This window comes from Lissotriton helveticus, chromosome 5_1 (assembly GCF_964261635.1).
Source record: "Lissotriton helveticus chromosome 5_1, aLisHel1.1, whole genome shotgun sequence".
In the NCBI taxonomy this organism is placed as follows: domain Eukaryota; kingdom Metazoa; phylum Chordata; class Amphibia; order Caudata; family Salamandridae; genus Lissotriton; species Lissotriton helveticus.
In genome coordinates this window covers 161348544-161376393 of record NC_136065.1, presented here as the reverse complement: position 1 = coordinate 161376393, position 27850 = coordinate 161348544, and the positions used below count along the sequence as shown (strand labels likewise).

Genomic DNA, 27850 nt, shown 5'->3' with positions numbered 1-27850 from the left:
GTCTTGAGGTCTTTTCTGAATTACGGCAGGGATGGTGATTGACCGAGGTGCAGATCGGAGAAAGATCTTCCTCCAGCCCTGGTCTTGCGGATCTGGGGGATGGTGGCCAGGGCCAGTTGGGTGGAGCTGAGATGTCTGGCAGGAGTGTAGAAGGAGAGGCGGTGGTTGAGGTAAGCAGTTCCAGCATTGTGGAGCGCCTTGTAGGCGTGGGTGAGAAGCGTGAAGGTGGTTCTTTTGTTGACAGGTAGCCAGTCAAGGTCCCTCAGGTGGCCAGTGATGTGGCTGCAGCATAGGATGTTCAAGATGAGTCTGGCGGAGGTGTTCTGGATGGTCTGCAGTTTTTTTTTTTTTAGAGTCTGGGTGGTGCTGCCGAAGTTGAGTCTGCTGGTGGCGAGTGCATCGGTGACCTTTTTCCTGGATTTGGTGGGGATCCAGATTGAAGATCTTCTGAAGAAGGCAGAGCTTGTGGAATCACGAGGACGAAACAGCGTTAATTTGGCGGTTCATTGAGATCAAGGAGTCCAGGATGCTGCCTAGGTTTTGTGCGTGGTCTGTGGGTGTGGGAATGATTCTGAGTGCTGCGGGCCACCAAGAGTCATCCTAGGTGGAGGGGGAGGAGCCCAGGATGAAGACTTTGGTCTTGTCTGAGTTAAACTGGAGGCAGCAGTCCTTCAGCCAGGTGGCCACTGCCTTCATTCTGCTGTGGAAGTTCCTCTTGGCGACTGTGGTTTCGTCTGTGAGGGAGGGAATCAGCTGAGTGTCGTCGGTGTAGGAGACGATGTTTAGTTTGTGGCTTCTGACGATGGCTGCAATAGGGGACGTGTTGATGTGTAGATGTTGAAGAGGGTGGCGCTCATGGAGGATCCCTGAGGCACCCTGCAGCTGATCTCTGTGGGTTTTGAGTGATACGGTGGAAGTCTCACTCTATGTATGTATTTGTATGTTTACTCACCCTTGAGGCGGAAGCCGGGGGTTCTTTGCGCTCCCTTGCGCGCTGTGCATTTATTGAAGGTGTTTGGGTGCAATTTGATTGGAAAATACACTCGTATTTTAAACACTGTAAATATTTTAAATAGGAGCTTTTTTAGCAGCCCCCACCTGGAGCGGGACTCACATCGCCCCAGAGCCCCCTCTCGTGTCCGGCAGCGCCACTGTTGCCAGGCGCCAGGCACTACTCGACAATCTTCAGGCGCCATCTTGGCCTGGGGAAGGATCGCGGGACAGATCTCCGCCCCTCCGCCCTCCGAGGAGATTTAAGGGCTGATTTCACCGATCCTCGTGGTATTTGTATGTCTACTCACCCTTGAGGCGGAAGCCGGGGGTTCTTTGCGCTCCCTTGTGCGCTGTGCATTTATTGAAGGTGTTTGGGTGCAATTTGATTGGAAAATACACTCGTATTTTAAATACTGTAAATATTTTAAATAGGAGCTTTTTTAGCAGCCCCCACCTGGAGCGAGACTCACATCGCCCCAGGGCCCCCTCTCATGTCCGGCAGCGCCACTGTTGCCAGGCGCCAGGCACTACTCGACAATCTTCAGGCGCCATCTTGGCCTGGGGAAGGATCGCGGGACAGATCTCCGCCCCTCCGCCCTCCGAGGAGATTTAAGGGCTGATTTTACCGATCCTCGTGGTATTTGTATGTTTACTCACCCTTGAGGCGGAAGCCGGGGGTTCTTTGCGCTCCCTTGCGCGCTGTGCATTTATTGAAGGTGTTTGGGTGCAATTTGATTGGAAAATACACTCGTATTTTAAATACTGTAAATATTTTAAATAGGAGCTTTTTTAGCAGCCCCCACCTGGAGCGAGATCACATCGCCCCAGGGCCCCCTCTCGTGTCCGGCAGCGCCACTGTTGCCAGGCGCCAGGCACTACTCGACAATCTTCAGGCGCCATCTTGGCCTGGGGAAGGATCGCGGGACAGATGTCCGCCCCTCCACCCTCCTCCCACTTTTTTGGATGGATATAAACAGACCACCTTCCCGTCCGCGCAGCGGGCGCGCCGGCGGCGCGCCAAAGGCAAGCCCGTCTGCGCCCGTCCGCGCCGGAACCGGGCCGAGGGCCATGACCCCTGGCCTTTGTCCACTACCTCCACGAAGGATGTACTCTTCCAGCCAACTCAGGAACTACCGCTCCCCACGAGACCCTCTATGCGTCATATTTGATCAACATCACCTTGAGGGAAATGCCTGCCAATGTTGTCCGAACTGTGCCACCATAATATCTAATGGCCATGACCTCTCTCGCAGGAAGCCAAGTAAAACTCCTTGTACCTGCTCTATGGCCCTCATTAATGTTCGCTCATTAGGTAAGCATCGACATGAAATAGCTGAGCTTATGGAAGATAAACAATTAGATTTACTGTTTTTAACTGAAACCTGGTTGGACAATGCTTCCGATCCGGATCTAGTTATTGCTGTTCCACATGGGTTCTCTATCCATAGACTGGACAGACAACGCAAGAGAGGGGGAGGGATAGCCATAATTGCCCGGGAGACCTATGCAGTTAGAACTAACGAGATACCGCTTCTTTCCTGTGAGGCTCTCCAATTCTCCATCAGACTCACTCCCTCGGTAAATTTTAAAGGCATCCTTCTTTACCGTCCCCCAGGGCAAAGGTCAGCATTTATCTCCGATATTGGTCACATTCTGGAAACAGCTGCCCTGGATGGTTCATTTACTATATTAGGTGATTTTAATTTTCATTTTGACAAAATTGAAGACAATGATACGGCCGCCCTTCAGGCATGTCTAACAACATTCGGATTTTCCCAGCTAGTGAAAGTCCCTACCCATGAAGGAGGCCACACATTAGATGGCATCTTTACTAATCTATTGATTTACAGATCTCAGCCATCTTCCCCATCATTTGGTCAGATCATTTTGTTATAATGGCCAACCTAATCAATTATGCCCCAGGAATAGCTATGGAAAATGACAACCATCGCCAGACCTTTCTGGATTGGAAAAATATTGACAGCAATAGCTTACAATCACTTTTGATTAAAACCAGTCCATCTCTGTCTAATGATGCTAAAATGGCTATTTCCCAATATAATGAGTGGGTCGCTTCCGCGACCACTCTATTGGTTCAGTCAAAACAATGCTCCCGAAACAGATCATCCCCCTCTGCCCCCTGGTACTCGGAAACTTTAAGGACACAAAAGCAGCTGTGCCGGAGGAATGAGAGGAACTGGCGCAGACACTATTCCGAAGAGGTTAAAACAACATACAAGCAATCGGTCACTGTATATAAAAATATGATCTTAGATGCTAAGAAGAAGTTCTTTTCAGAAAAAATTGAACTCTCAAAAAACTCAAGCACGGCTTTGTTTGAGACCACTAAACAGTTGGCTGGATGCTTACCTAACCTACAACCCCCCTCTTCCCAATCATTTTGTGATGCATTGGCTAATTATTTTTATAACAAAGTCAATGATATTTACGCTGTCTTTGCCAACTGTGTAGAAACACAACAAAACATTGCTCCTGAGATGGTGAGCTCCTCCGTAGCTGGCCCATTTCTCTCCCAGTTTAACGAGGTCTCTATTAATCAGGTCAGGGACATTGTGTCATCCATCAAATCAGGCTCTGCCCTTGATCCATGCCCTTTTAAAGTACTGCTCCCAGTCTCAGAAGTACTGCTTCCAGCTATTACAACCATTTGTAACACCATGATTAATACAGGTGTTTACCCCTCCGATCTAAAAAAGAGGCTACTAAAGCCGCTACTAAAAAAACATAACCTGGATAGGAACGAACTCAAAAATTACCGACCAATTGCCAATCTGCCTATCTTGGCTAAAGTGGTCGAGAAGGCCCTAAATACTCAACTATCAGCCTTTATAGAAACCCATAATTTACTGGATGACTCCCAGTTTGGTTTTCGCCTAAATCATGGGACAGAGACGGCCCTGATCAAGGCTACAGAGGATATCAGAACCATTCGCGACGCGGGTGGTACAGCAGTTCTGATACTGCTGGACTTATCAGCGGCATTCGACACGGTCGATCATGCCATCTTGATCGACCGCGTCGAAGCACTGGGGATTGGACACAGGGCTAGGACTCTCCTGGCTTCCTTCCTTGCCGAGAGAACTCAGGTAGTCACCATAGGGCCTTTTCAGTCCACCACCCTGTCCCTGCCGTGCGGTGTACCTCAAGGCTCATCCCTGAGTCCGACACTCTTCAATATATATGTGTCGGACCTTGCCAAAACCATTCGTGCCCATGGGATGAGCCTTACATCTTACGCCGACGACACTCAGTTGGTTCTGGCCATCAGAAATGACGGCCAAAAAATCGCCAAGAATTTCAATCTGGGCATGCAGGCCATAGGGAACTGGATGGCATCCAATTGCCTCAAATTGAATTCGGATAAGTCCGAGGTGGTCATCTTTGGAAGTTTAACCCCAGAATGGTCCTCCCGCTGGTGGCCACAGTCTATGGGTCCTCCCCCCATCCCTGTTAGCAAAGTGAGGAATCTAGGTGTCATGTTTGACGATCGTCTCACGTTTTTCCCCCATGCAAACCAGATTGCCTCCTCTGCTTTTTATAAGCTACGAATCATTAAAAAAATTCTCCCCTTCCTTCCTGTCTCTGCTGGTAAAACCCTGATCACGTCCTTGGTCCTGTCCACTTTGGACTATTGTAATGCCTTATTTTTGAATTCCCAAGAAAAAGTTCTCAATAAGCTGCAAACCATCCAAAATGCGGCTGCCAGACTGCTGGGGGATATCCCCAAGTTTCAATCAGTCTCAGGAACCATCAGAGAACTTCACTGGCTCTCCATCAGGAATAGATCCAAATTCAAAGCTCTGTGTATTGTTTATAAGGCGTTGCATAACCAGGGACCAGCTTTTCTTACGCAACAACTTGTTCCCTATCGGCCCACCAGATCCTTGAGGTCCTCTGACCTTCTCCAGTTGGAAATACCTCGTACCAAACTGGTTTCATGGGGCGACAGAAGATTTCTTGTTTCAGCACCCAAGCTCTGGAACACCTTGCCACTATCTATAAAGAGCAGCCCCTCTCTGTGGTCTTTCCGAAAGCATCTTAAAACGTGGCTATTTGATCAGTAATCACATCCCCCTCTAAGGTAGATCTCAGCAAATACTTAGCGCCAAGATGCCCACGGGCCTTCGCTGCGCTTAACAAGTGTTTAGATAAATAAATAAATGCGTTCGGCCGTTGAGGAAGGAGCAGATCCATTCTAGGGCTTTGTCGCGGATATCAGCATAGTGGAGTCTTGCACAGAGGGTATGGTGGTCAAGAGCATTCAAGTAATAGTATGAGACATTCAACACTATGCATACGCGTTTGAAGGTTACACCAACACCACAAATACAAAGATCTCAAAAACCATAGTAAGTAGGGCAACATTTACAATAGAGCAATAATGTCCTACTTCTACCAGAGCAGGGGACCAGTTTCTTGAGAAGAAGAGTGAGTGGTGGATTGTCTCAGTAAAGATGACAACGAGCGCTAATGACAAAATGAGAAGGACCCCGGAAGACTCCTCGGACATGGGTACTCGCAAACATTTGCCATGGGACCACAAAGTATGGTCTGTGGTGTGACCAAGGGCAGCACTGATGCTAGCAGTGTGCCTGGGGGGGCCTAGGTGGGTCATGGATTATGTAAGGAGGTCTAAATAAAATGTATATAAACGGGCAATCGTTTTTATGTATGTTACAAATGGTTGCCCGTTTATTTAACGTTTCTTTCTGAATATTAGTGCAAAACAAATAAATAGCAGCTCATGCTGCTGTTCACCAGGGAGGCCCCGTGTAAAGGTCAAGAGGGCCGTACTTTGAGTATCACTGACCTGGAACATTGGTCAGCCAATGCTGCAGCAGATCATTTTGGATAGAACTGTGCCTATGTTGTGCATTCAGGAGTATTGCTTTTACTGCAATGGTCTATTTCTGGTAACACAATTCTTGATCTCATTGGTCAACCAGGTGATTGGAAGTGCAGCGAAAGAGATGATTTTGTCCGCCTACCTTTTTGATGTCCTTGTTGGTCATGGGATCGTCCGTCATTTTATGGTAGAGCAATTCAATGATCTCCTTCAGTTCGTAATTGTAGCCTCTCCTTTTGCAGACAATCACCACTTTATCAAACAAAAATAAATACCTGAAACAAAAAAACTTCAGTGAGTGGCTCCCATTCAAAAACATCTCTCAGGCCATTGTACTTCAACGAGTCCCACCAGGAACAACCATTCCCCATTTCATGTACACATCAAAAAAGCCTCAACTTGTAAAAACAATTCCCACTACAAGGAGCAGTTAAAAGACCAGATGTGAAGCACTTCTTACTGCATGGTTTCAACAGATCTTGGGCTGAGTCATCTCAAAATACAAGACACTAAACTCTCCCTTGAATACATGTAATCCTCCCTTCCTCCCTGCACAGCCTCATTAAAACCATATATATATGGCATTGCGCCAAGAATGATGATGTTGAAAAGAAACAACAGCAAAGCATTTACAGGTAGCATGAAGTTGTATTTTATTACAAACAGGGCTCGATTGCAAAGCCGACGAGACGAAGCAATGGCTCAGTGGAAGACATTAGTCGTCCAGTTCAAAGTTCACTAGGTGAGGATTTGCACCCAGTATTTTGTATGTTTTAACCCACAGATTCCTCTTACTAGAAGCAGAACGAATGGTGGCACAAAATCAAGGACAGAATATAGAATAAACTTGAAAACAAGTTAACGATAACTCGGGCCCTTCGTATTATTCCCCATTCTGGCTGTTCAAACTAGCGATTGCATGGTACGGAGACAGGAATAAGAGTAATTCTAGCCCCAATATTCCTGTGTCCCCAGCACCTTCCAATTTGGAATCAGGCCCTGATCTTTCAATTAAATCATTTGCCATTTTCATCCTCTTATGTCCTTCTAATTTTAAGGTAAGTACAATCCACACTATAAACAAAACTGTCTTTCTCAAAATAAATCACTTTACAAAATGATCATTTAAGATGATGAACTTCAGATGGTGGCATCATTCTAGCCACGCCCAAAAAGTGCACACCTATTCATAATCGCTTACTGCACCTCACATGCACACCTTTACTCCCTCCCACATACCCACCTATCCTGCTTGGCGTGGTTTACTATAGAGCGAACTTTCAGCTCCCCATCAATCATTGGCCGGCCAAATTCTTCCAACTTCACTTGCTGTGGAAAATAAAGAACATTTTTTTAAAATTTATTTTAGATTAAATGTTTATGTTTTATCATTTTTATCACAAAGAGCCAAATGAGAATTAAACTCCCATGACAAGCATGATTATAGGGTCATTTTAAGTGAAGAAAGCGAGAGAAAGAACCGCATTAAGAGTCAGGCAGACATACAGAGCAATTTTGCAAAGAACATGCATAAGATATTAAAAAGACCAGCTGCAGGCATTAAAATAACAATGAAACGAGGCAAGTGCTTGGTGAGCAACATCAAGTGATGCAAACTAGTGACAATCGAGTGGGAGACGCGAGCTGCAAGAAACAAGAGAATAAGTATAGGTGAAAAGAGGAAGGTATAGAGAAAAGAATGAATTGCATAAGAGATGAAGATGCACACATAGATGGATGGCAGAGGAAGAGACCACCAATTCATAACAAGAGGCAGAGAACTATAAAGATATAATGATCAATTTGAAGCTACTGGAGTCATTTACTTCTAAATGGCAGTTTCTTACAGTAAAGGCCAGGACAAGTCTTTTAGGCTTTGGCCTTATAGACATATATAATACAGACTGTTCTAAAGAAACCACCTCGTGGAACTTACCAAGTTATCTATCGAACTCTGAAAATCACTGATTTTCTTTAATGTTTCCTTGTCCCTTTTAACTTCATTTATATACATGGACAAATCCTGAAAAGAAAACAAAAGCAACGTAAATAAATAGCAATTAAAGTTTAAAGATACGAAAAAGTGAAAACAACTAGAGAGGTTAACTGTAGACTTAAAATAAAGATGTCCTGATATATCACAACCAGGGTACTCTTCGATCAGCACATATAGACACAGTTCCTGAACTGTCACTGTGTCTCAGGGACAAAGCAAGCACATGGCATAAAATGCAGACATTTTCAGTGTTTGCATTAATTATTGAATTTTATCTGCCTATGTTCCACTTCTTCATGCAAAACTTGCAGTAAGCTTTCACAAAAAAAAACTTGAAAGCTTAGTTTGTGCTCATGGTTGCTTTTTCCAGGACCCCAGGCTCATGCTGCAATATTCATTTACAGATGTTAAAGCAAACGTGTACTTGTTATTATTCAGTCAGTCAGTCAAAAATCTTCATTTCGATAAATGAATATCAAAAAAAGGCACGGTACAGAAAGAAATATGTAATAACAGTAAAAACAGACATTATACAATATTAAAAAATATTTAAAAACCCACGGCATATTTGTAAAAAGACAAAAACAACAAGAAATAAAAATTATTATTAAAATCATCTCTAAATTCATAAGAATTTCATCATAAAAAAGTATCATTCCTCCAACAGCCTAATTCCTGATATAAAGTGCCGTTTTAGCCAGTAAAGTGCAAGGTGTAAGGCATCGAAACCATGTGACCAATTATCCATTCCCCATAAGTCTTTTCTTTGTGCGCACCGCACACACTAAATAATTGGCCACATGAGAGACAATGCTGGGGTGATTTAATAACTGCAGATAGAGAAGTGCTGGTCTAACTTGCAGAAACCCTGCCTTTTTAAGAATTGGCACAAGGTATTTCCTCCTTTCGACTATAAAGTGCCCACAAAACATGGTGAAATGCATTGTATCTTGAGTAGAAAAACTATCACAAGAACAAGGTAAAAATTCATCTGGTTTACACCACGTGGTATACTGACCTAATATCAGGTGAATCATGTTTAGGCGAAAACGAGTTAATAAAAACCTATGAAAAGGGTGATTAACCAAAGTAAGGTAAACTTCTGGGCCAGGCGGGTTTTCAACCAAAAGGAGCGCTCTATCAGATGGTTTTATGAGCTCCTTTTCCTCTCTTGTTAAGGACAACCTCATATACATGTCATTTTTAATTTTAACAATATCGTTCCGGGTTATTAAGTCCGGTGAGGAAAAGAGGTCTGGTCTACCCAGGGCGCTGAAGCCATTTTTAATATAATTTAACCACTTGATTTTGTAGGCATTATCGAGTGAGAGACAATCTTTCAAAATGGCCTGGTTTAAAGATAATTCGTTATTTAGCCAAATTTTAAGCCACATAATTAAAGGGGCCACTCGAATTATATCCGTTATAAAATCGGCCCCAAGCTCAGAATGAACGGAGTAGGAAGGGGTAGACTGGGGCACAGACAGGACTGATCTGAAAAATTTCTTTTCTGAAACTTGAAGACAGTCTATCGGTCCGTATCCCCATAAGGAGCAGCCATAGGTGGCAACAGACAGGCACTTAGCATTGTAAATTGCCATAAGGGCCGAAATTGGCCTAGCCCCCAGCCTTCTGCTAAAACTTAAAATGGCAGAGGATGATCTTACTAGGGCACTATTTTGATTTCTTATTTGAGGGCCCCAACTTCCCTTGTCTTCAAAAGTGACCCCCAGATATGGGAATGTCAATGCTCTTTGCACTTCTGTTTTACTGCAGTAGAAAGTTTTAGCTTTCTTACAGTGTGCGCCTTTACCCACTATCATCACTTGTGACTTTTTGGCATTTATTTTAAGATCTAGTGAGGTCATAAAGAGGCCAAACGCGTCTAATAACCGCTGAAGCCCTAGCCCTGTATGAGACAGAAGCACAGCGGCATCCGCGTATAGGAGGACAGGAACACGAGTCTCCCCGATACGCGGTATGTCTGATGTTGCTGTCTTTAATTCAGATTCGAGGGTGTTGATGTAAACTGTGAAGAGCAGGGGTGCCAAAATGCACCCCTGTCTCACCCCTCTCTTGGACTTAAAACGACTAGTTTGTCGCCCCCCTGAATCAACTCTAACAGATGCCTGGAGGTCTGAGTGGAGATCAGCAAGGAGGTTTACCAGTGCCCGGTCAAGACCCAGATCGACCAAAATGTGCCATAGTTTAGTACGATTAACAAGGTCAAAGGCCGAAGATAGGTCCATGAACCCTAAGTATAACGACCCATCTTTTGCCCTGGTATATTTGTCTACTAACAACTGCAGATTAAGGCACTGGTCCATGGTACCTCGTTTAGATCTGAAGCCGTATTGTAAATTAGATAGAACCCTCCTATCATCAAGCCATGTCTGTAGTCTATGTAGGATGACCCTGCCCATGATTTTTACTGAGGAATCAATAAGAGATATAGGGCGATAACAAGCTGGGTCAACCCTACTGCCCTTCTTAAAGATGGGAATAATTACAGACTCCTTCCAGGATACAGGAATACTGTTCCTGGTTAGTGCATTAAAAACCCCACACAGCACCCTCGACCAGAGTTTTGGGTCAGTTTTGAAGAAGTCAGCAGGGACTCCGTCCGGCCCCGGGGCCTTGTTTTTTGAGGTCTGATCGATGGCCTTTTCAACTTCCCAGGCCTCAAAGACAACGCCCTGCTCTTCCTGAGAAAAAGGGAAACTAAGTGACAGATCATCATCTAAACTGCTCGAGTATATTGCCTCAAAGTGATTAATCCAGTCACCATCCGGGATGTTTAATTCAAGGGAGGCTTGATCCTTGTCTGAGAAAAAAGGCTGGTTAACTACCCTCCAGAAGTCAGCACTGTTTTTGACGACCTCAGGATCGGACAGTTGTAACCAGGCAGTTTCCCTGATCTCCTTTTTCCTATTTTGTATGGCTTTTTTATATAAGGATCTTAGTGATGTTATTAGTGCGCGATCTTTAGGGATCGCTTTAAGGGCCTTGAGCAAATCAGTATGAGCTCTTGAACATGCATGGACAAACCATTTTTTCTCCTTGGACCTGGACAGTTTTTTATTATTTGTTAAAGTAATGTCGATAGATTTACAAATATTATCAAAAGCAGACATTACTTCAGGGTTTGATGCCCTTGTGTCCAAGCAAATTAACACATCATTTTCAGTGCTATCAAGAACGGCGTGAAAAACGTTCTCAGGGACAACGCTAGACCACTTCAGTCTGCGACTTTGGTCCTTTAACACCACATCTTGATTTCTATTCCCTCCTGGCCCGCCCTGATTTAAAAAGACAGTTGACAAAATCTCTACTACTACAGGGTTATGGTCACTAAAAACTGAGACCATAGTACCGTAGTGGACCACCCTCTCTAAAATCTGATAAGACATAAATATATAATCGATTACGGTACCGTCGCCATTGCCCTTAAAGGTAGGAGTTCTGCTATCGACTTCCCCACAACTGGATTCATACAAATTCCATGCATCCAAGTAAGATTCAAGTGCCTCGCCCCTGTTGGAATGCTCAAAGTGTGTAGATAATGAGTGGGGCGGCCCCCTCTTCTGAAGGACTTGTGCATGGCTGGTTGCAGGGATGTATATTAAAATCACCTAAAAAAATGATTTCAAACTCTTTTACCTTTTTTCTATAGACTGACAAAAAAGGTTCAATAATATCCAAATTCTGCCTAGTATTATCATTAGGACTAGAATTATAAAAATTAATAAACAAAATATTTGAAAAAGAAGGGGGACAAAATTCAATTATCATGCAATTTTGGGAGCCTGGGTTGTGTTGAGTTAACACCCCTTTCAGGGATGTTTTAAACAAAGTTAACAGACCCCCCTTTGGTCTGCCAACCCCACCACTGGTAGCAGGGAGGAAAAAATGTGTATAACCATCCAAGAAAAACTGTTAGTTAAGTCCCAAGTTTCCTGGAACGCAAGAATATCAAAGGACTTCAGAAGTTTAATCCATTCATCATTCCCAACTTTGACCCTAATACCAGCAATGTTCCAAGTCATTATTTGACAATGTTGGTTTAATAAGCCCTCGGTGGTAGACAGTCAATCATTTTCACTTAAAGATGATAGCGGTGAAAACCGATTAAACAAGGGCAGAATTGGAACAGATTGTGGATTAGGCCTACACAGATTATAACAATATGAGTCCATATTCACAGGCATTTGATGTTCTTGTGGCATCCCAGGGAAGAAAGCCTGCCTTTGTGTAGGATAGGTAGGAGTTAGATGGCCAGGATGAGAGCTTGGGCTAGGGGTCGCACTAAGATGATTATAAAAATACCCCAGTGGGCGAACACATATGTTATCCTCGGTGACCGGTAAGGAGGCTGCCCTTAACAATGTGGTTGCGACGTGCTGTGGATGTCGAAAGTTTACAATAACACAGTCGCCTCTACATGATTTTCTTGAGGGGCCGATCCAATCGACCCTACGCACTGACACTATATCATTCCAGAAGGCAATGGGGAACCCACAGTATTTATTTATCCATGCGATAACTTTATTACCTAGAGAGCTACTCAGCTCTTCGCGGGCTTCAAATGAGTGTGGATCAACCTTCGGGACATTGGTCAGCACTACAGTGTATGGTGCACAGTCAGGGGGTAAGTTGACTACGGGTTTTTTCCTCCCCAGTGCCCCCTCTAACATTTTTTCACCTGGCTTGTTGACTACAGTTTTCTTCTGTAAAATGGGAACTATAGAGTCAGGCTTTGACAGAGGTCGGGCAGTGCTTACAGATGGCCCCATAGATGTTCCGTTAGCCACCCTGCTGCTGTTTGAGCCAGAAGCCGCTACCAAGGCAGCTGTCCCCGTTGCGATGGTCTCGGGGGGTTTAGTCCAAGACAGATGTGTGGATAAAAGGCACCCAAGTTTGGAGATTTCCTTTGAGACTTGATTTAATTTTTCCTCGACCCCCCTGCCGTTAGCTACAGCACCCTCAGAAGTATCCCTTAGATTCACATTTATGCTATTTTCTGCGATAGCTTGTGCCGGTGGGGACATAAGTGTACTTAATCTAGCTACCTCTTTTGTCGTTCGTTCATCGTTCAAATAACTTTATTTCGATTTCTCAAAGGAAATCATAAAAGTATGCACGTTAAAATATAACAACATTAAATCATAATACATTTCCAAAAAAGAAGAAGACATCATAATACATTGATACACAATTCTGATTTACACGATACAAATCAATAACGGTTTCTGATGGCAAGTGCAGCTCTAATGAAGCTTAATACAGCATTACAGATCTTTTCCGTAGATAATGATAACAAATATTCATAGCCTTCTTTGTAATAAGGTGTTCCAAGGGATAATAATAGTGGTTTAATAAAGAAATTTCTTGGATCTTTGTACAAGGTACAAAATAAAATTAGATGTAGAGTGTTTTGTGACACTTTATTATTACAGGGACAACAGGGTAGAGTCACCTTCCAACCCTCCTGCTCTGGGAAAGCAAAAAGGAAGTGTAAGGTTCCAAGACGAAACCTAGTTAAGTAAAAGCGTCCTTGCATTTTCAAAATATATGTTAAATAAAATGGGCGCACTAATTTTCCCTGAACACGTAGTACCTGTTCATTACCACCCAAGGATCCCAATTTTTGGCTATATGCTATTTTAATGATAGTTTTAGAGTCCTTTTTCAAGATATCACGGTTTTTAAACATAATATCTAACCCAATTTTATCAAAGGTATCTCTAACATAACGGAGCCAAGGGATATCATCAAAATGCTCAAGTTTAAGACAATCTGTGAGAATATCTTTCGTCAATTTCAAATCATCAGATTGCCAAACTTTAGACCATAGTACTAAGGGTGCAATGCAATGTGAATAGTATCACAAACAAACTCAATTCCAACCTCACTATGACAAAAAGAATTTGATGTACCCGAAGGAACACATAATAGGCGTTTTAAAAATTTGTTCTCCACAATCTGTATTTTGTTGCAGTTCTGTGACCCCCAAACACCAGCACCGTATGTTATAACAGAAACACATTTAGCCTGATACAGGGATATCATTTCGGCAATGCGTCGTTGTCCCAATTTACTGGCAAAACGAAAAAGAGCCTCATTTAGCTGTGAAACCTTCTGAACCCGGTTTAACAACAACGGTTCCCAATTCAGTTTTTTATTAAAAAGATTGCCCAGATAATTGAAATTATCAACTTTGTCTATGCCAAACTCCCTCACCTTGAAGTTGCGGGTTTTCGCGTTCTTCTTTTGACCACACATCATGGTGAAGGATTTGCTAAAATTGACCCCAAGATCTAAGTTTCCCATGAATGAATCAAAGGCATTCAGACAAGTCTGCATGCTATTGGGAGTAAGGGTCATTAGCACAGTATCATCAGCATATGACAACATTGGGATCTTTTTACCATTAATCTTAGGAAAGTCAGCACCAGTTTCAATCAAAAAACTTTCTAAACCATTTGTGTAAACCAAAAATAAAAAGGGAGCTAGTATACAACCCTGGCGAACTCCTTCAGTAGAAAAGATATGCCTGTTTTTTTCACCTCCAGGACCGTATCTAACCCTAACTGTTGTAGCAGCATGCAACCTACGGAGCAAAGTTACCAAAGGCTCCTCAAAGCCCATAACCTCCATCATGGACCACAATTTCTCCCTGCATACAGTGTCGAAAGCACTAGACAAGTCCATGAATGCCAAACAGATAGAACTTCTTTTGGCACCCATGTACTTGCCCATAATCAGTGCTAAATTCAGGCACTGCTCAGTAGTGCCCTTCCCTCTTCTAAACCCATACTGTGACTCTACAATAATCCCTGATGATTCTGCCCAGGTTTCCAAGCGTGCCAATATCACTCTACCCATTAATTTACAGGAGGCATCTATTAGAGATATTGACCTCTTTTGTCACTTTGTCAACTTTTACCATTAGAGGTTTAATTATTGACTCCAATTTAATGGTCAGCTTATCTACAAGTAGCTGAAAGTGATCACTATTAACAGTTTCGGTATCCCCCTCATTACTGTTATCGTTTGTCATCTCCGCCTGCGTGGGCTGAGAGGTCACAGTTTTCTTCATTTTACGTTGCCCCCCACGCTTATTTATCAGTCTTCTGCATGCCCTAACTGGGCGGCAGGCCAAAGATGGAGCTGTCGCGGGAGAAGGTGGCAGTAAATCTGAGCTAGGAATGTCCACTGAAGTAGAAGCAGTATCTAAGTTTGATTCCTCAGGAGTAACAACAGATGGAACAGTCTCACTCACAATGTCAATATCATCTAGGTCAAGAATGTTAGTTGATGGTGAAGCAGGAGGGCTGGCCATGCCAAGTGACAGACGACGTGCAGAATTAATTTTAGTAACCATTTTGACCATATAGTTATCCAAGGGCCCGGGTAGGGCTGGTGTTTTAGCTGAACGCAATTTAGCCATTATCGCAGGGAAGGTGTCGAATGGAAACAATGAATACACAGACTAAACAGGATGTTAGGTACTCACTATGAGATGAATAGGTCCAGGATCAACACTGCCGAATATAAAGGACGGGAATCGTGGCCCGGCCCTGCCTCTCCCTGCCACGGACGGCCACAGACGGCCCGCCCTCTGCCCGGGCTCAGCCCGGCATCGCCCGTGCGCGTCCCGCGACGCGGAGGGAGCGTCCTGCTTTTGTAGCGCCTCCGGGCGCGCTGCGGCAGGAAGTTGGTGCTAGGCTCTCTGGGAGCTGTAGTCTCCAGCCGCCAGTCGCCAGGTGGAGTAGAGCGACCGCGGCGAGACCACAGCGTTAGAGCCCCAGAAGCTGTCGGCGTCCTGCAGGTAGGTTCTCCCGGTCTCCCGGTCTGCTGTGGCGTGGAAATGCCCCCCGCTCCACCGAGGGAGCGTCCTGCTTTTGTAGCGCCTCCGGGCGCGCTGCGGCAGGAAGTTGGTGCTAGGCTCTCTGGGAGCTGTAGTCTCCAGCCGCCAGTCGCCAGGTGGAGTAGAGCGACCGCGGCGAGACCACAGCGTTAGAGCCCCAGAAGCTGTCGGCGCCCTGCAGGTAGGTTCCCCGGTCTCCCGGTCTGCTGTGGCGTGGAAATGCCCCCCGCTCCACCGAGGGAGCGTCCTGCTTTTGTAGCGCCTCCGGGCGCGCTGCGGCAGGAAGTTGGTGCTAGGCTCTCTGGGAGCTGTAGTCTCCAGCCGCCAGGTGGAGTAGAGCGACCGCGGCGAGACCACAGCGTTAGAGCCCCAGAAGCTGTCGGCGTCCTGCAGGTAGGTTCTCCCGGTCTCCCGGTCTGCGGAACGCCACCGAAGCATTGGATGGCACGGACAATCCAAAACTCAAACGACTCACTTCAACAGCCAGAATTGTTATTATTATCAAAGCAGCTAGTACCGATAATACCACTTAATGACGTCAGATGCTGGATCTGTCGTTCTTTTTCCCAGCTAGACGTTTTTTATTTTAAAAGAGGTCATTGTCGTATAAAAAGTCCCAGATTCAGTTTGATGACCCCAGCCCCACAACAATGTCTGACAAGCCTGTAATTAGGCATATGAAACGCAGTATCATGATTAGCAGATTAACAAAAACAATACTAGTTGTTCCATAATCATCAGTCCAGTCACTTGCCATGCACAGATGAGACAAAAAACTGGTAGCCCAGTGTTTCAGTGTAAATTAGTAGTATATAGTGAAAGCAGTCCAACGGGCATCCTAGAATGGTTAAAGTGCACTGTTTAGTGTCTATGAAAAGTGGCTTGCAAGATCAGCTGTAACTCAAAGAGTCTGAAAAGAAAACAACTATAAGGATAAGTCTAAAAATATTGACCATGTGATATTTAGCTACAATTAGCTGGAGGGTGGTCAACCTTGTGGCAAGAATTTGTCCAATGAACACCCCACGAAAATTCAACGCAGAAAGAAGAACCCCAGAACAATCAGCCCTTCAAACAATACACCCAGCACTGATGAGCCCCCAATATTGAGCGCCCCAACCCCCTCTAAAAAGAGCCTTCCGAGTTCCGACACTCCTTTTGCCAGCATTACTCGTGTTATATCTGCTGAACAACATTTAGGCCTTTAATGATTATCCACACAAATCAAGATTTGCCATTTAATTAGGACATTTGGGAACATTGCCTACACAAATGTCATTCACGCAACACTCAACCATAGGCTGGTCCCGCACATGATTAGTTTACGTCTACAAATACTGGAGACAGAACAATAGCCAGACACTGATTAGTCTCAGACCCATAAGAACTTTGTGGGTCTGTTGTAGTTATGACTTGGTTCAATTATAATAACAGGTGTTATTGTCTTCTAATAACGTATGCATTTCAAGTTACTGTATATAAAAGTTGTTAATATTGTCCTCCTTCTTGGACCTGCAGATCACAGGTGGAATCTCCCTTATACCTTTACTGGGCAAGGTGCTGGAAAGCATGATCAATAAACAACGAAGTCAATATCTGGAGCGAAACAAAATTCTAGATACATCACAATCGGGATTCCGACAGGGTTTTAGCACTGAGGCTGCTATTTTAGCAGTCACAGACTCGCTCAGACTACAAATAGACAAGCATTTACAATGCAATAGGTTTCGCAGCATTAAAGTTTCAGTTATTGGCATTGTGTATGACTGCGTTGCATACATTTTTTAGCAAACTTTGAATTGGTGAGAGGTGAGAGTGTGTGCAAGAGTATGCTGTTTTTGAAAGCAGTGTGGTAGAGAGTGCAGGCATTTGGGTGACCTGAGCAATGTGGATGATGCACCTCACGCACGGGGCTGACGCAGTTATTATTCACACAGCTCTGATGGTGCACCTTAGGCATGGGCTCACAGCTGTTATTATTCACACAGCTCTGATGATGCACCTCACGCATGGGCTCACAGTTGTTATTCCCACAGCTCTGATGATGCACCTCACGCACGAGGCTGACGCAGTTATTATTTACACAGCTCTGATGATGCACCTCAGGCACGGGCTCACAGCTGTTATTATTCACACAGCACTGATGATGCACCTTAGGCACAGGCTCACAGCTGTTATTCACACAGCTTTGATGATGCACTTAACGCACGTGGCTGACGCAGTTATTATTTACACAGCTCTGATGCACCTTAGGCACAGGTGCGGGAGATGTAGCCAGGCAAAGGCTGCTGAGGAAGAGAGCAGTCATCGGCGCGCGGCGGAGACGCCGTCGCCGTGAGCGTGCGCGCGACCAAATCCGCGCGCGGCCAGCTCTTGTCGCTCCCTCTCCCATTCACAATGCTGGGCGCGTGGCCAGCTCTTGTCAGGTTTGTCGGCTGAAACGATTGCTATAGTTCTCTGGCGAGAACGCGCTTCGCGCGTCTGTAAGCCGAGACCTAAAAATCAAATATCACAATCGACAACCCGAAAAAAAGGTGGCACAAAGGAGCAACTCACCACAAGAGATGAAGGCATGGACATGGTTGGCAGAGGGATGGTCTTAACTTACAATAGCTGCACTGGTATATGGCACGCCTGTGCATGGAATCCCATCTCTGTGAAGGCCCAGAGCTCCACTGAAGTAGTCCAAAAGAGTGAACTGTGAAAGCGCATGTTTTCCTGGAGGACAGTCATATGGATGTGCTCGCCTTTGACCTTATACTCAGGAGAGGCTTGCCAAATGAATTTTACACTCGCTTGGAAAACAAAGAGCAGCAAGACTGGGTGTCTGACTGAACTCAACCTTTGCTTTCTTCCAGCATTTGAAGATCTGAAGAGTCTACAATCATCTCCTCAACACTGTCTTCGGTATAAAACCTATCTTCTCGCAGGAACACCTCACAAATAATACTAATGGAAAAACTGGCTTATGACTGGTACCAGCCAAATGTTCAGGATATCCAATTACAATGGATACATATGTCATTATTATGAATGGAAGCCATAAACAAAGTCAGTGATTACCTAAAAATCATTACCAAAGGGGATGATGGACAGAGTGCAAATCAAACACTCACCAACAGTCAACTGATCTGGGTTTAATCCATCATCATTCTTCAGCTCACTCCGCCACCCCAGTTCAGACATGGCCATATGCAAATTAGTCTGACCCTGTGCCTCATGGGAACAGTCCAGCCGAGCTGCCAAGCTCGCCCTCAGGGCCCTGAAACTGCTGACTCAAGGAGGTGTGACACCAGCATGAGGGTGCGACACTTGCCACCCACCCACACACCCATGGCACGTGCACATCGTTATCTCTGGAATCCAAGACACTCGGGACCCAGCCAGGACCGACCCCTGGGTCAGCTCCAGAGTCTGAGCAGCTGCGACGTCCGAAATAGACCAAGCGTGAGCATCCTGCCGCAGGTCAAAGGTCATGTGAGCCTGCATCGACTGGCATCTTACCTTAGCCCCTTCGGTTCCGCCCCTGCGGCCAGTAATGCCAGGCCGGCCAATTGTCAGCTCTGGTACCCACCCCTGGTACCACAGTCGCCTGGCTCCTGCAGGAGCCGCTTCCGGTCCTTGCTTTCGCATCTCCAATGATGCTACTGCAGGACCCGAGACGGGCACTTCCAGTCCGTGCTCATTCACTTGAAATTAGAGCAGCTTATACCTGGATGCTATCGTATACTTGCTTCTCTCAGATGAACCCTCTTCTGAAACTGGATTTGAAAGTCTTCAAACTTCACCGCAAATGTATTCGAGTACAAAACATGGCGACAGCCTGATCTCACATGACATCTCCCGTTATAGAGATGGTGGTTTCCTGATCTCATCATGTTATGCTCCTGGTTACAGAGATGGTTGTTTTCTGGTCTCACATTATGCATCTTGTTATAGAGATGGTTGTTTTCTGATCTAGTTATAGAAAAGGTAATTTTCTGATTCCGAATTTTGCTTCTGAATGGAGATGGTTATTTTCTAATCTCACATTGTGCTTCTGGCTGTGGGGACCGTTGTTTACTAATCTCACATTGTGTCTCTGGCTGTAGCACTGGTTGTTTACTGATCTCATATAACGGTTCTGGTTACAGAGATGGTTATTTTCCGATCTCGTATTATGCATTTAGTTATAGACGTGGTTGTTTTCTTACTTTATGCGCCTGGTTACAAGAAGGTTGTTTTCTCATCTCACAGTGTGCATCTGTCTGTAGGAAAGGTTGTTTTCTGATCTCATATAATGGTTCTGCTTACAGCGTTAGTTGTTTTCTGAGTTGATATTATGCTTCCGATTAGTGAGCTATACATTTTCTGATCATACCTTAAAATGCACCGGCTAAACACATGCCGAAGTACACATGGGGTCTCCAAGACCCATGTTGGCAAAGAGGCATGAAACGGGCACTCTTATCCACGTGCTGGGGTAGTGCCCGAGAGTGCGCTCTTATTGGACGCAACAGATTACATGTGTGACACCACTATCGACAGGCTCCCAATGCAGACAGGACTGGGTCTGCCCAATAGAGGGACATTTTCTCTGTTTTCCCGGAGTGAGCAGATGACACAAGCGCTATGTAGGCCACTTGTTCCTCGCCTGCCTCAGGTAGCAGGCGAATGGACGCATTATAAATCCGAGTCTAGATCCATGAAAAGCTTCTGGCCCCAGAGATGCTTATTATTCTAATCTCAGTTGAATCTCACTCAATGCTATACTTCGGTATTTTTCTGCCCCCAGTTCACTGCGCCTCCTCCAGCGATGGGATCATTTAAAGGGCACTTTAAGCATCCAATACAAGACTTAGGCCTTTCCAGCCCCAGCTTAGAAGCTTAAAGTCCTACATCTATTATTTGAATCTCACATTACACTCCTCCACTGCTGGACCCGTGACTCCTGAGCCCAGATTATGCTGCTTCTGGTAACAGAGGAGGGGATTAGCAGTACCGCTGGAGCGGCCTCGAGTACCAGAGGTGGCTGTTTGTCGCCTACGTGTCCAGTGTGTGTCACAGAAGAGCATCACTGAACTTCACACCCAATAGTGCCGCCAAGCAGTGACAGCCAACAATAAAATACAAGGTTAGGGCGCGAAACCGAAACCACGATTGTAGTGCAGGAGACGCCGTCACCGTGCGTGTGCACGTTGGCTGTCCCTGCGCAAGCTGTGATGAGAAGACACGCCGAGCCGAGGTAGGGGATGTGTGTGTGTAAGCGCCGGGGGGGGGCGGGGGTTCTGTATGTGTGTGTGTGTGTGTATGCGCGGCAGCGGGTGGGGGTTCTCTATGTGTGTGTGTGTGTGTGTGTGCGCGTGTGTGCGCGGGGGGGCGGGGGGTTCCTTATGAGTGTGTGTGTGTGTATGCGCGGCAGTGGGTGGGGGTTCTCTATGTGTGTGTGTGCGTGCGTGTGTGTGCGCGGCGGCGGGGGGGTTCTCTATGTGCGTGTGTGCGTTCGTGTGTGTATGCGCGGCGGCGAGCGGGTGGGGGGGTCTCTATGTGTCTATGTGCGTGCGTGTGTGTGTGTGTATGCGCGGCGGCGGGGGGGGTTCTCTATGTGTGTGCATGCGTGTGTGTATGCGTGGCGGCGGGGGGGGTTCTCTGTGTGTGTGTGTGTGTGTGCGTGCGTGTGTGTATGCGTGGCGGTGGGGGGTCTGTATGTGTGTGTGTGCGTGTGTGTGTGTGTGTGTGCTTCCAAGGAGCCATGGGAGGTTCTCTATGTGTGTGTGTGCGTGCGTGTGTGTATGCGTGGCGGCGGGGGGGTTCTCTATGTGCGTGTGTGCGTTCGTGTGTGTATGCGCGGCGGCGAGGGGGTCTCTATGTGTCTGTGTGCGTGCGTGTGTGTATGCGCGGCGGGGGGGGTGTTCTCTATGTGTGTGCGTGCGTGTGTGTATGCATGGCGGCGGGGGGGGTTTCTCTATGTGTGTGTGTGCGTGCGTGTGTGTATGCGCGGCGGCGGGGGGGTCTGTATGTGTGTGTTAGTGTGCGTGTGTGTGCGTGTGTGTGCTTCCAAGGAGACATGGGAGACAGGAAGCGCGTGCGACCTGATCCCAGTTCGCAAGGTTGCGCGTGCACATCACTTATCTCCTGTCTCCCTTTATTTATTTATGAGTTTATATAGCGCTTGAATCACTCCCACAGGAGTATCTCTGCGCTTTTTTGACCAGAAATCAGCAACACATTGATAATGCGGAAATGAACTAGACTTCATTTTTAAAAAGAACGGTTTTTAAAAGTTTACGGAAAGTCAGATGTTCTTTACATTGTCTTAATGCCAGAGGTAACTTGTTCCACAGTTTAGGGCCAGTAGTAGACAAGGCTCTCCCTCCGTGTCTTACTTTTTTTATGTGAGGGATCACAAGAAGGAGATTATTACTAGATCTAAGAGATCGTACTGGCACATAAGGAGTGAATTTCCGTTCTAGATAAATTGGTCCCTGTGTATTCAGACATTTGTGGATCAGGCAGCATATTTTAAATTTGACCCTCTGTCGGATTGGAAGCCAATGCAAGCGATTCAGGAGAGGTTTGGAAGCCGTTCTCGGAGGGGCATTCAGAACCAGGCGAGCCGCCGTGTTCTGGATCACCTGTAGTTTATCCAACACTCCCTCATTGGCTGATAGCAACAAACCGTTACAATAGTCAATCCGGCTGAGGATCAACGCTTGTACAAGCGTTTTCCTTACTGATTCAGGTAGAAGTGGAAAGACCTTACAGAGGAGTCCAATGGTGTGGAAGCAGATCCCCGATATATAGTTGGTATGCTGTTTAAATGACAGGTCATGATCAAACGTGACTCCCAGATTCTTCACAACCTGTTTGGGTTCAGGGACTGCTCCAAGCTCTGACGGCCACCATTCGGGAGTCCAGAGTATTTTAGCCTCTCCAAATAGCATGATCTCCGTTTTGGTGACATTGCATTGGAGATAGTTGGTGGCCATCCATTTTGCCACCTCTTTCATCCCTTGACTCCTTGAAAGCAGAAACGAGTCAAGGGGGATCGGCAATATTGATATTACTAGATCTCTCCGCAGCATTTGATACCATCTCACATGAAATGCTAGCGGAGAGACTTGACTCTTGTGGTGTCCAGGGAACAGCCTTAAAATGGTTGGGAAACTTTATGTCCGGTAGAACACAAACAATCATGCTCGGTCCACATCTGTCAGATTCAATCAGCTTAGACAGAGGCATCCCTCAGGGCTCCTGCCTAAGCCGGACCCTATTTAATATTTAAATGGCCCCATTAGCAGGGATAGCGGAACAATTGGGCTTCGAGATCATCTCTTATGCTGATAATACTCAGCTTATGTTCTCGGTTGGCACTGACATAGTTGCAGAGAAAGTAGGGTTTGCCAGCGGAATGTTTGAGATCTCCAGTTGGAGGACGCAGGACTGTCTCCAGCTGAATCACGGCAAAACCGAGATAATTCTAATGGGCAAAGCCACAGCTAGCTGGTCTGATGACTGGTGGGAGTAGCCCCTGTTCTTACTCAATGTGTCAAAGATGTAGGGCTAAAACTAGACCAGTCTCTATCTATGAAAGACCACATTGCCACGAACACCAGCTCAGGCTACTATAGCCTGCGTCTTCTGCGCAAAATCCTTCCCTTTATGCCTACTGCCCATCGCAAAATCTTGGTCCAGGCTATGGTCATCAGCCGCCTGGACTATGGCAATGCCTTGTTGGCAGGGTTAGGAGAGACCATGCTGAGCAAACTGCAGGTGATTCAAAATACTGCAGCTAGGATGGTATTGAATCGCCCAGTGGGTGCCGCATCGGCGCCCTTATTGTGAGAACTCCACTGGCTATCAGTGAGAAAGAGATCGTTCTTTAAGATCTGTTGTCTCACTTACACAGCACTTAATGGAAGAGGTCCCAAATACCTCCAATAGAGACTTACTAAACACGTAACTAATAAAAACCTTAGGTCCGGGGTCTCCTACAAGTACTGCGTATAAGGCTGTGTCGCTCTGGAGGAAAATCTTTCTCGTATCCAGTGCCAAGGTACTGAAATGAGCTACCAGATCCCCTTCACAAAATTGCTATTTAGAGCACATTTAGGAAACAGCTAAAAGCCTTCCTAAATCTCTCTTGTCTTCTTTTCAGTCTAAGGAATATTTCTAGTCAAGCGCCGAGATGCCCCCGGGGGAGTGGAGCGCTATAGAAGAATATATAACATAACACTGCAAACATTCACTATGAGTTACAGAATATTTCTAACTTTGTAAACGGGTTGCCCGAACACCAGGAGAGAACGAAAAAGGCAGCAAGTTAAAATGCTCACACCTCCCTTATCCTGGTTGAGATGAGCAACCATTTCTCAATTTCATCTCCTCTTTGAATGCTACAGAATCTGTTTAGTTTACATTTCAGATGTTCATTGTGAACGAAGAAGTTCTCTCCCTGGACACGAGGGGGCAGTATGCTGCAATCTATGGGATGATGAAAACGATTTACAAACGCACGGGGAGCCTGGGAAGTGTATCCAGCAGTTCTGTTATTGTACACATTCTGATCTGGTTTAGCACTGATCTGAAATAGTATTTTTACAGACCACACGCGAGGCCCGCCAGACACGTGACACACATATCTTACCAATGACTGTAGACGCTCGTGTCATGTGCGACACGTGTTTTTTTCACAATAAACTCTTGCTTATGCACTTTTATGAACACCAACGTGAAAGCCTTTGTCTTTCAGCAGTATTACCCAGCAGCATATTTAGCAGTTCTATCGTACTAGCTTTCAGCAATTACAGGGCAAACAGTTCTGGGGCAGAAAACATGCAGCTCCAGCTGTGCTGTCATTCACAGCTCTGGAAGACCAAGGCGGGCCCTAGGCATCCATAGACAGAGCACAATGTGTACACTCCGACTGAGGGGGCGCTAGGGAGCCTCGTTGTAGCTTAGTAATTTGACGCCTGCCATGGACAAGGGCACCGTTACAGCAGGTACATTTCCAGAACCTTCCTTCACCAACAGCAAACATATGACAATGGCTACAATCCAAACAGAGTATCATAACAGTTCACTACTTCGCATCAGATTTGGTAAACAATGATAAAGTGTGTGTTAAAAAATATATATATATATATATGTATATATATACACACATACATATATTTGGTTCATAATAGTCTTTGACCAGTTCACAAAATGATCGCTTCCATTACTGTTCGGCAAAAAGTCGTTTGATTTTTAGACATACAATGCTTGGGAGCAGTTCAGAAATATAAAACTAAAAATATAAAATTAATGCACAGTCAATAACAGGGAAAACAGCTCTGGAGCGGAAAAGATGCAACTCCAGCTGTGCTGTTAGTCACAGGTCTGGGAGACCAAGGTGGGCCCTAGGCTTCCATAGAGACAGAGCAGCCAAAGAAGGCCGCCTAGTGGTGGTACATATAACACCACCGTTCTGCAGACTATACTTGTACAACGAACCTTATGACAACACATTAAAATCAGACTGAGGGTACTGCAACAAAGACAGATGGATAGGAACAGTTAATTAAAAATACGAAAAATACTAAATGAAAGCAGCATCATTGACATGGCATAGAGCTGCGTAGCTACAAATAAGGCACCTGACTTGTTATGCATGCTATATCAATTATCAATGAATGGGGATGCACGGCACAGTCAGGGTCCGGGATTCTATAAGGTGAAGTGATACAGCAGCAGGGTCGGACTGGACTATAGGGCAATCAGGCAGTGCCCGATGGGCTGATCTGAAGGATCAGTGTGTGGGCCAGTTGTTTTGCAGTTGTGGGCCAGATTTATGGCCAGATGGGCCGTTTTTCCCTGTTGATTTCCCTGATATTACCGGCAACGGCTCACTAATGAGGGAAGCCAGCAGTCCCAACCCTCCTGGGACCTCCGAGGCCTACTTCTCGGGGATCTGCATACAAGGTAAGTTTTATGGGTTTTTTTTTAGGTTTGGTGTGTGCGTGTATATGTGCACTTGTTAGTGAGTGTTGTGCATGGATGTGTGTGCGTGTGTGAATGCATAGGTGGGAGTGATGTAGAAGCGTGCCCCTCCTCAGCCCCCTCCCTGGTAAAACTACCATCCGCCATTGGATATTACTTTTTTTTAATTTAGCTATTTGTTTCACTAACTAGGACTACTTTTAATTTGGTGCCTGGCCTATTTTTTTGTTCCATTCCGATCCTGGACAGCAGCCCTATGGATACACAAAGGGATGATGAGAAAAAGAAATAGGCTTGGGGATATGCCTTTTTTTGTGCTCTGCAAGCTGTCCAAAAGCAACATATGCAAAGAGAACAGATGATGAATGGAATGATGAACAAATCAAACATTCACTACCAGTCACAGATCTCGGTTAAATCCATCTGTTTTTTTTTGCTCACCACGCCATTCCATTTTAGACCCAGCCCTATGCAAATCACTCTAGACCCTGCTCCCCATGGGAACAGTCCACCCGAACTGCCAGGCCAGGTCCTCCCTGAATTGGAAACAAGCATCCTAGGACCGGTTTCTGGGCATCACCCTTCATCAGCCAGGCTAGCTTGAATCTGACAGTGTACCGAGCAAGGGACCCACGTCTGGGCTACCTTCCCACTTAGGGCAACAAATGTAAAAGCAACATAGCATTTTGCCTGGAGCACTGCAAGTATGTGCACTGTTCTTAGGGACAGGACGTTATAGTAAAGTGCATGGATTCCCGACACCATTGTTAGAAACTAAAAGCACCGCACATTGAGATTTACTGGAACAAGATCAAGAGATAAAGTCAAGGAAGTAAAAGAATAAAAATGTGGTTGCTTTGAGGTGAAACGTCTCTCTAAGAGCACAGACTCTCCATTGTGCCACATTCACAATGCAGGGGGTGATCACGGCTCCCAGAAGTGGGCCAAGCCCTCGGGCAAAGGAAGCCTCCGGAACCATCCTTTGTACTAAAGCCAGAAGACGACATTTAAGTGCCTTAATTACAACCTTTGTCAATATTCCTGTGTCAGGCGGAAATCTGCACACCTCAGACAAAGGCTTGGTCACAGAGACGAGGAAGCCCACAGGGCCGGCTCCTTCCTACAACGAAACCACTGTAGGTTTTTGTAAAACCACAGGGGACCTCATCCAGACAACCGCTTGCACCAGCCAGGAAGTTTTGTCGGAAGAAAGCTACCAATAATGCAAGGTAAGTCGTCATCAAGCTTTAATTCATGTACACTTGGAAAATAAAAAATAAATTAAGAAGATATTTGCAAGAACTCTAGTCACTTCCTTTTAATTTATGAGAAGTTTAATTCCCACTTTTAGAAGGCCCATTCAGTTCTCATGTTAAACACTTAGGTCTCTATTTCGCACCTGGTACATTTCGGCATGTTTGACCTGCTAAAAGTTAAAGGACCAAAAAATCTGACTATGGCATTTCCAAAGAAATTGATAATTTTGACTCCTGTGCAAACAGTAATAGAAAGAGGGAGAAAGGAGGTGGGAAAACAAGCAATCACTGAGGTATACTGAGAGGTGAGGGACAGAGAAGCAGAGAGAGAGCGGAGGTATAGAGAAAGAAAAGAGGTAGAAAGAGAGATGTGAGGTAGAGAGAGAAATGTGAGGTAGAGAGAGAAATGTGAGGTAGAGAGAGAAATGTGAGGTAGAGAGAGAGATGTGAGGTAGAGAGAGAGATGTGAGGTAGAGACAGATGCGGTAAAGACTGATGAAGAAGGGAAATGATAGAGAAGCAGAGACAAGTGCGGGATGGTGAAAGGTGAGCTAAAAAGTGTTAGAGGAAGCAGAGAGGTAGAGATGGAGAGGTAAGCAGAGAGTGGTAGAGGGGGAGGCTGTGAGAGACAGATAGAGAGCGGTGGAAATAGAGAGGGAGACTGAGAGACAAGGAAAGCAGACATAACTGAGGCAGAGACGAGATACTGAAAGAGGGTGGTAGGTTACAGTGCTTAAGTTGAGCCTGTGCTTTCTGGTGCTTGGCTCCGGCTCTTAATCATCAACACCGGCGATTATAGCGTGAACTCGACCCAAAGGTATTGGAGCACTTTTCGTGAGCACCAGTTAAGGACACATTCATTTTTAGTAAGCACAGTGAGGTTCAGTTATTTGCCCAGAATCACAGGA

General features: G+C 45.5%; 1 protein-coding gene across 1 annotated transcript in view; it reads right to left on the bottom strand.

Annotated features, from left to right (window-relative positions):
- VAV2 (vav guanine nucleotide exchange factor 2) overlaps window positions 1-27850 on the bottom strand; it is an 832583-nt gene that overhangs the window by 109229 nt on the left and 695504 nt on the right. Inside the window, exons 12-14 of the mRNA XM_078641956.1 lie at window positions 7797-7883; window positions 7104-7189; window positions 6003-6135 (exon numbers count right to left, since the gene is read on the bottom strand). Of these exons, the coding sequence (XP_078498082.1) occupies window positions 6003-6135; window positions 7104-7189; window positions 7797-7883 (306 nt within the window). The remainder of the gene's footprint in view (window positions 1-6002; window positions 6136-7103; window positions 7190-7796; window positions 7884-27850) is intronic.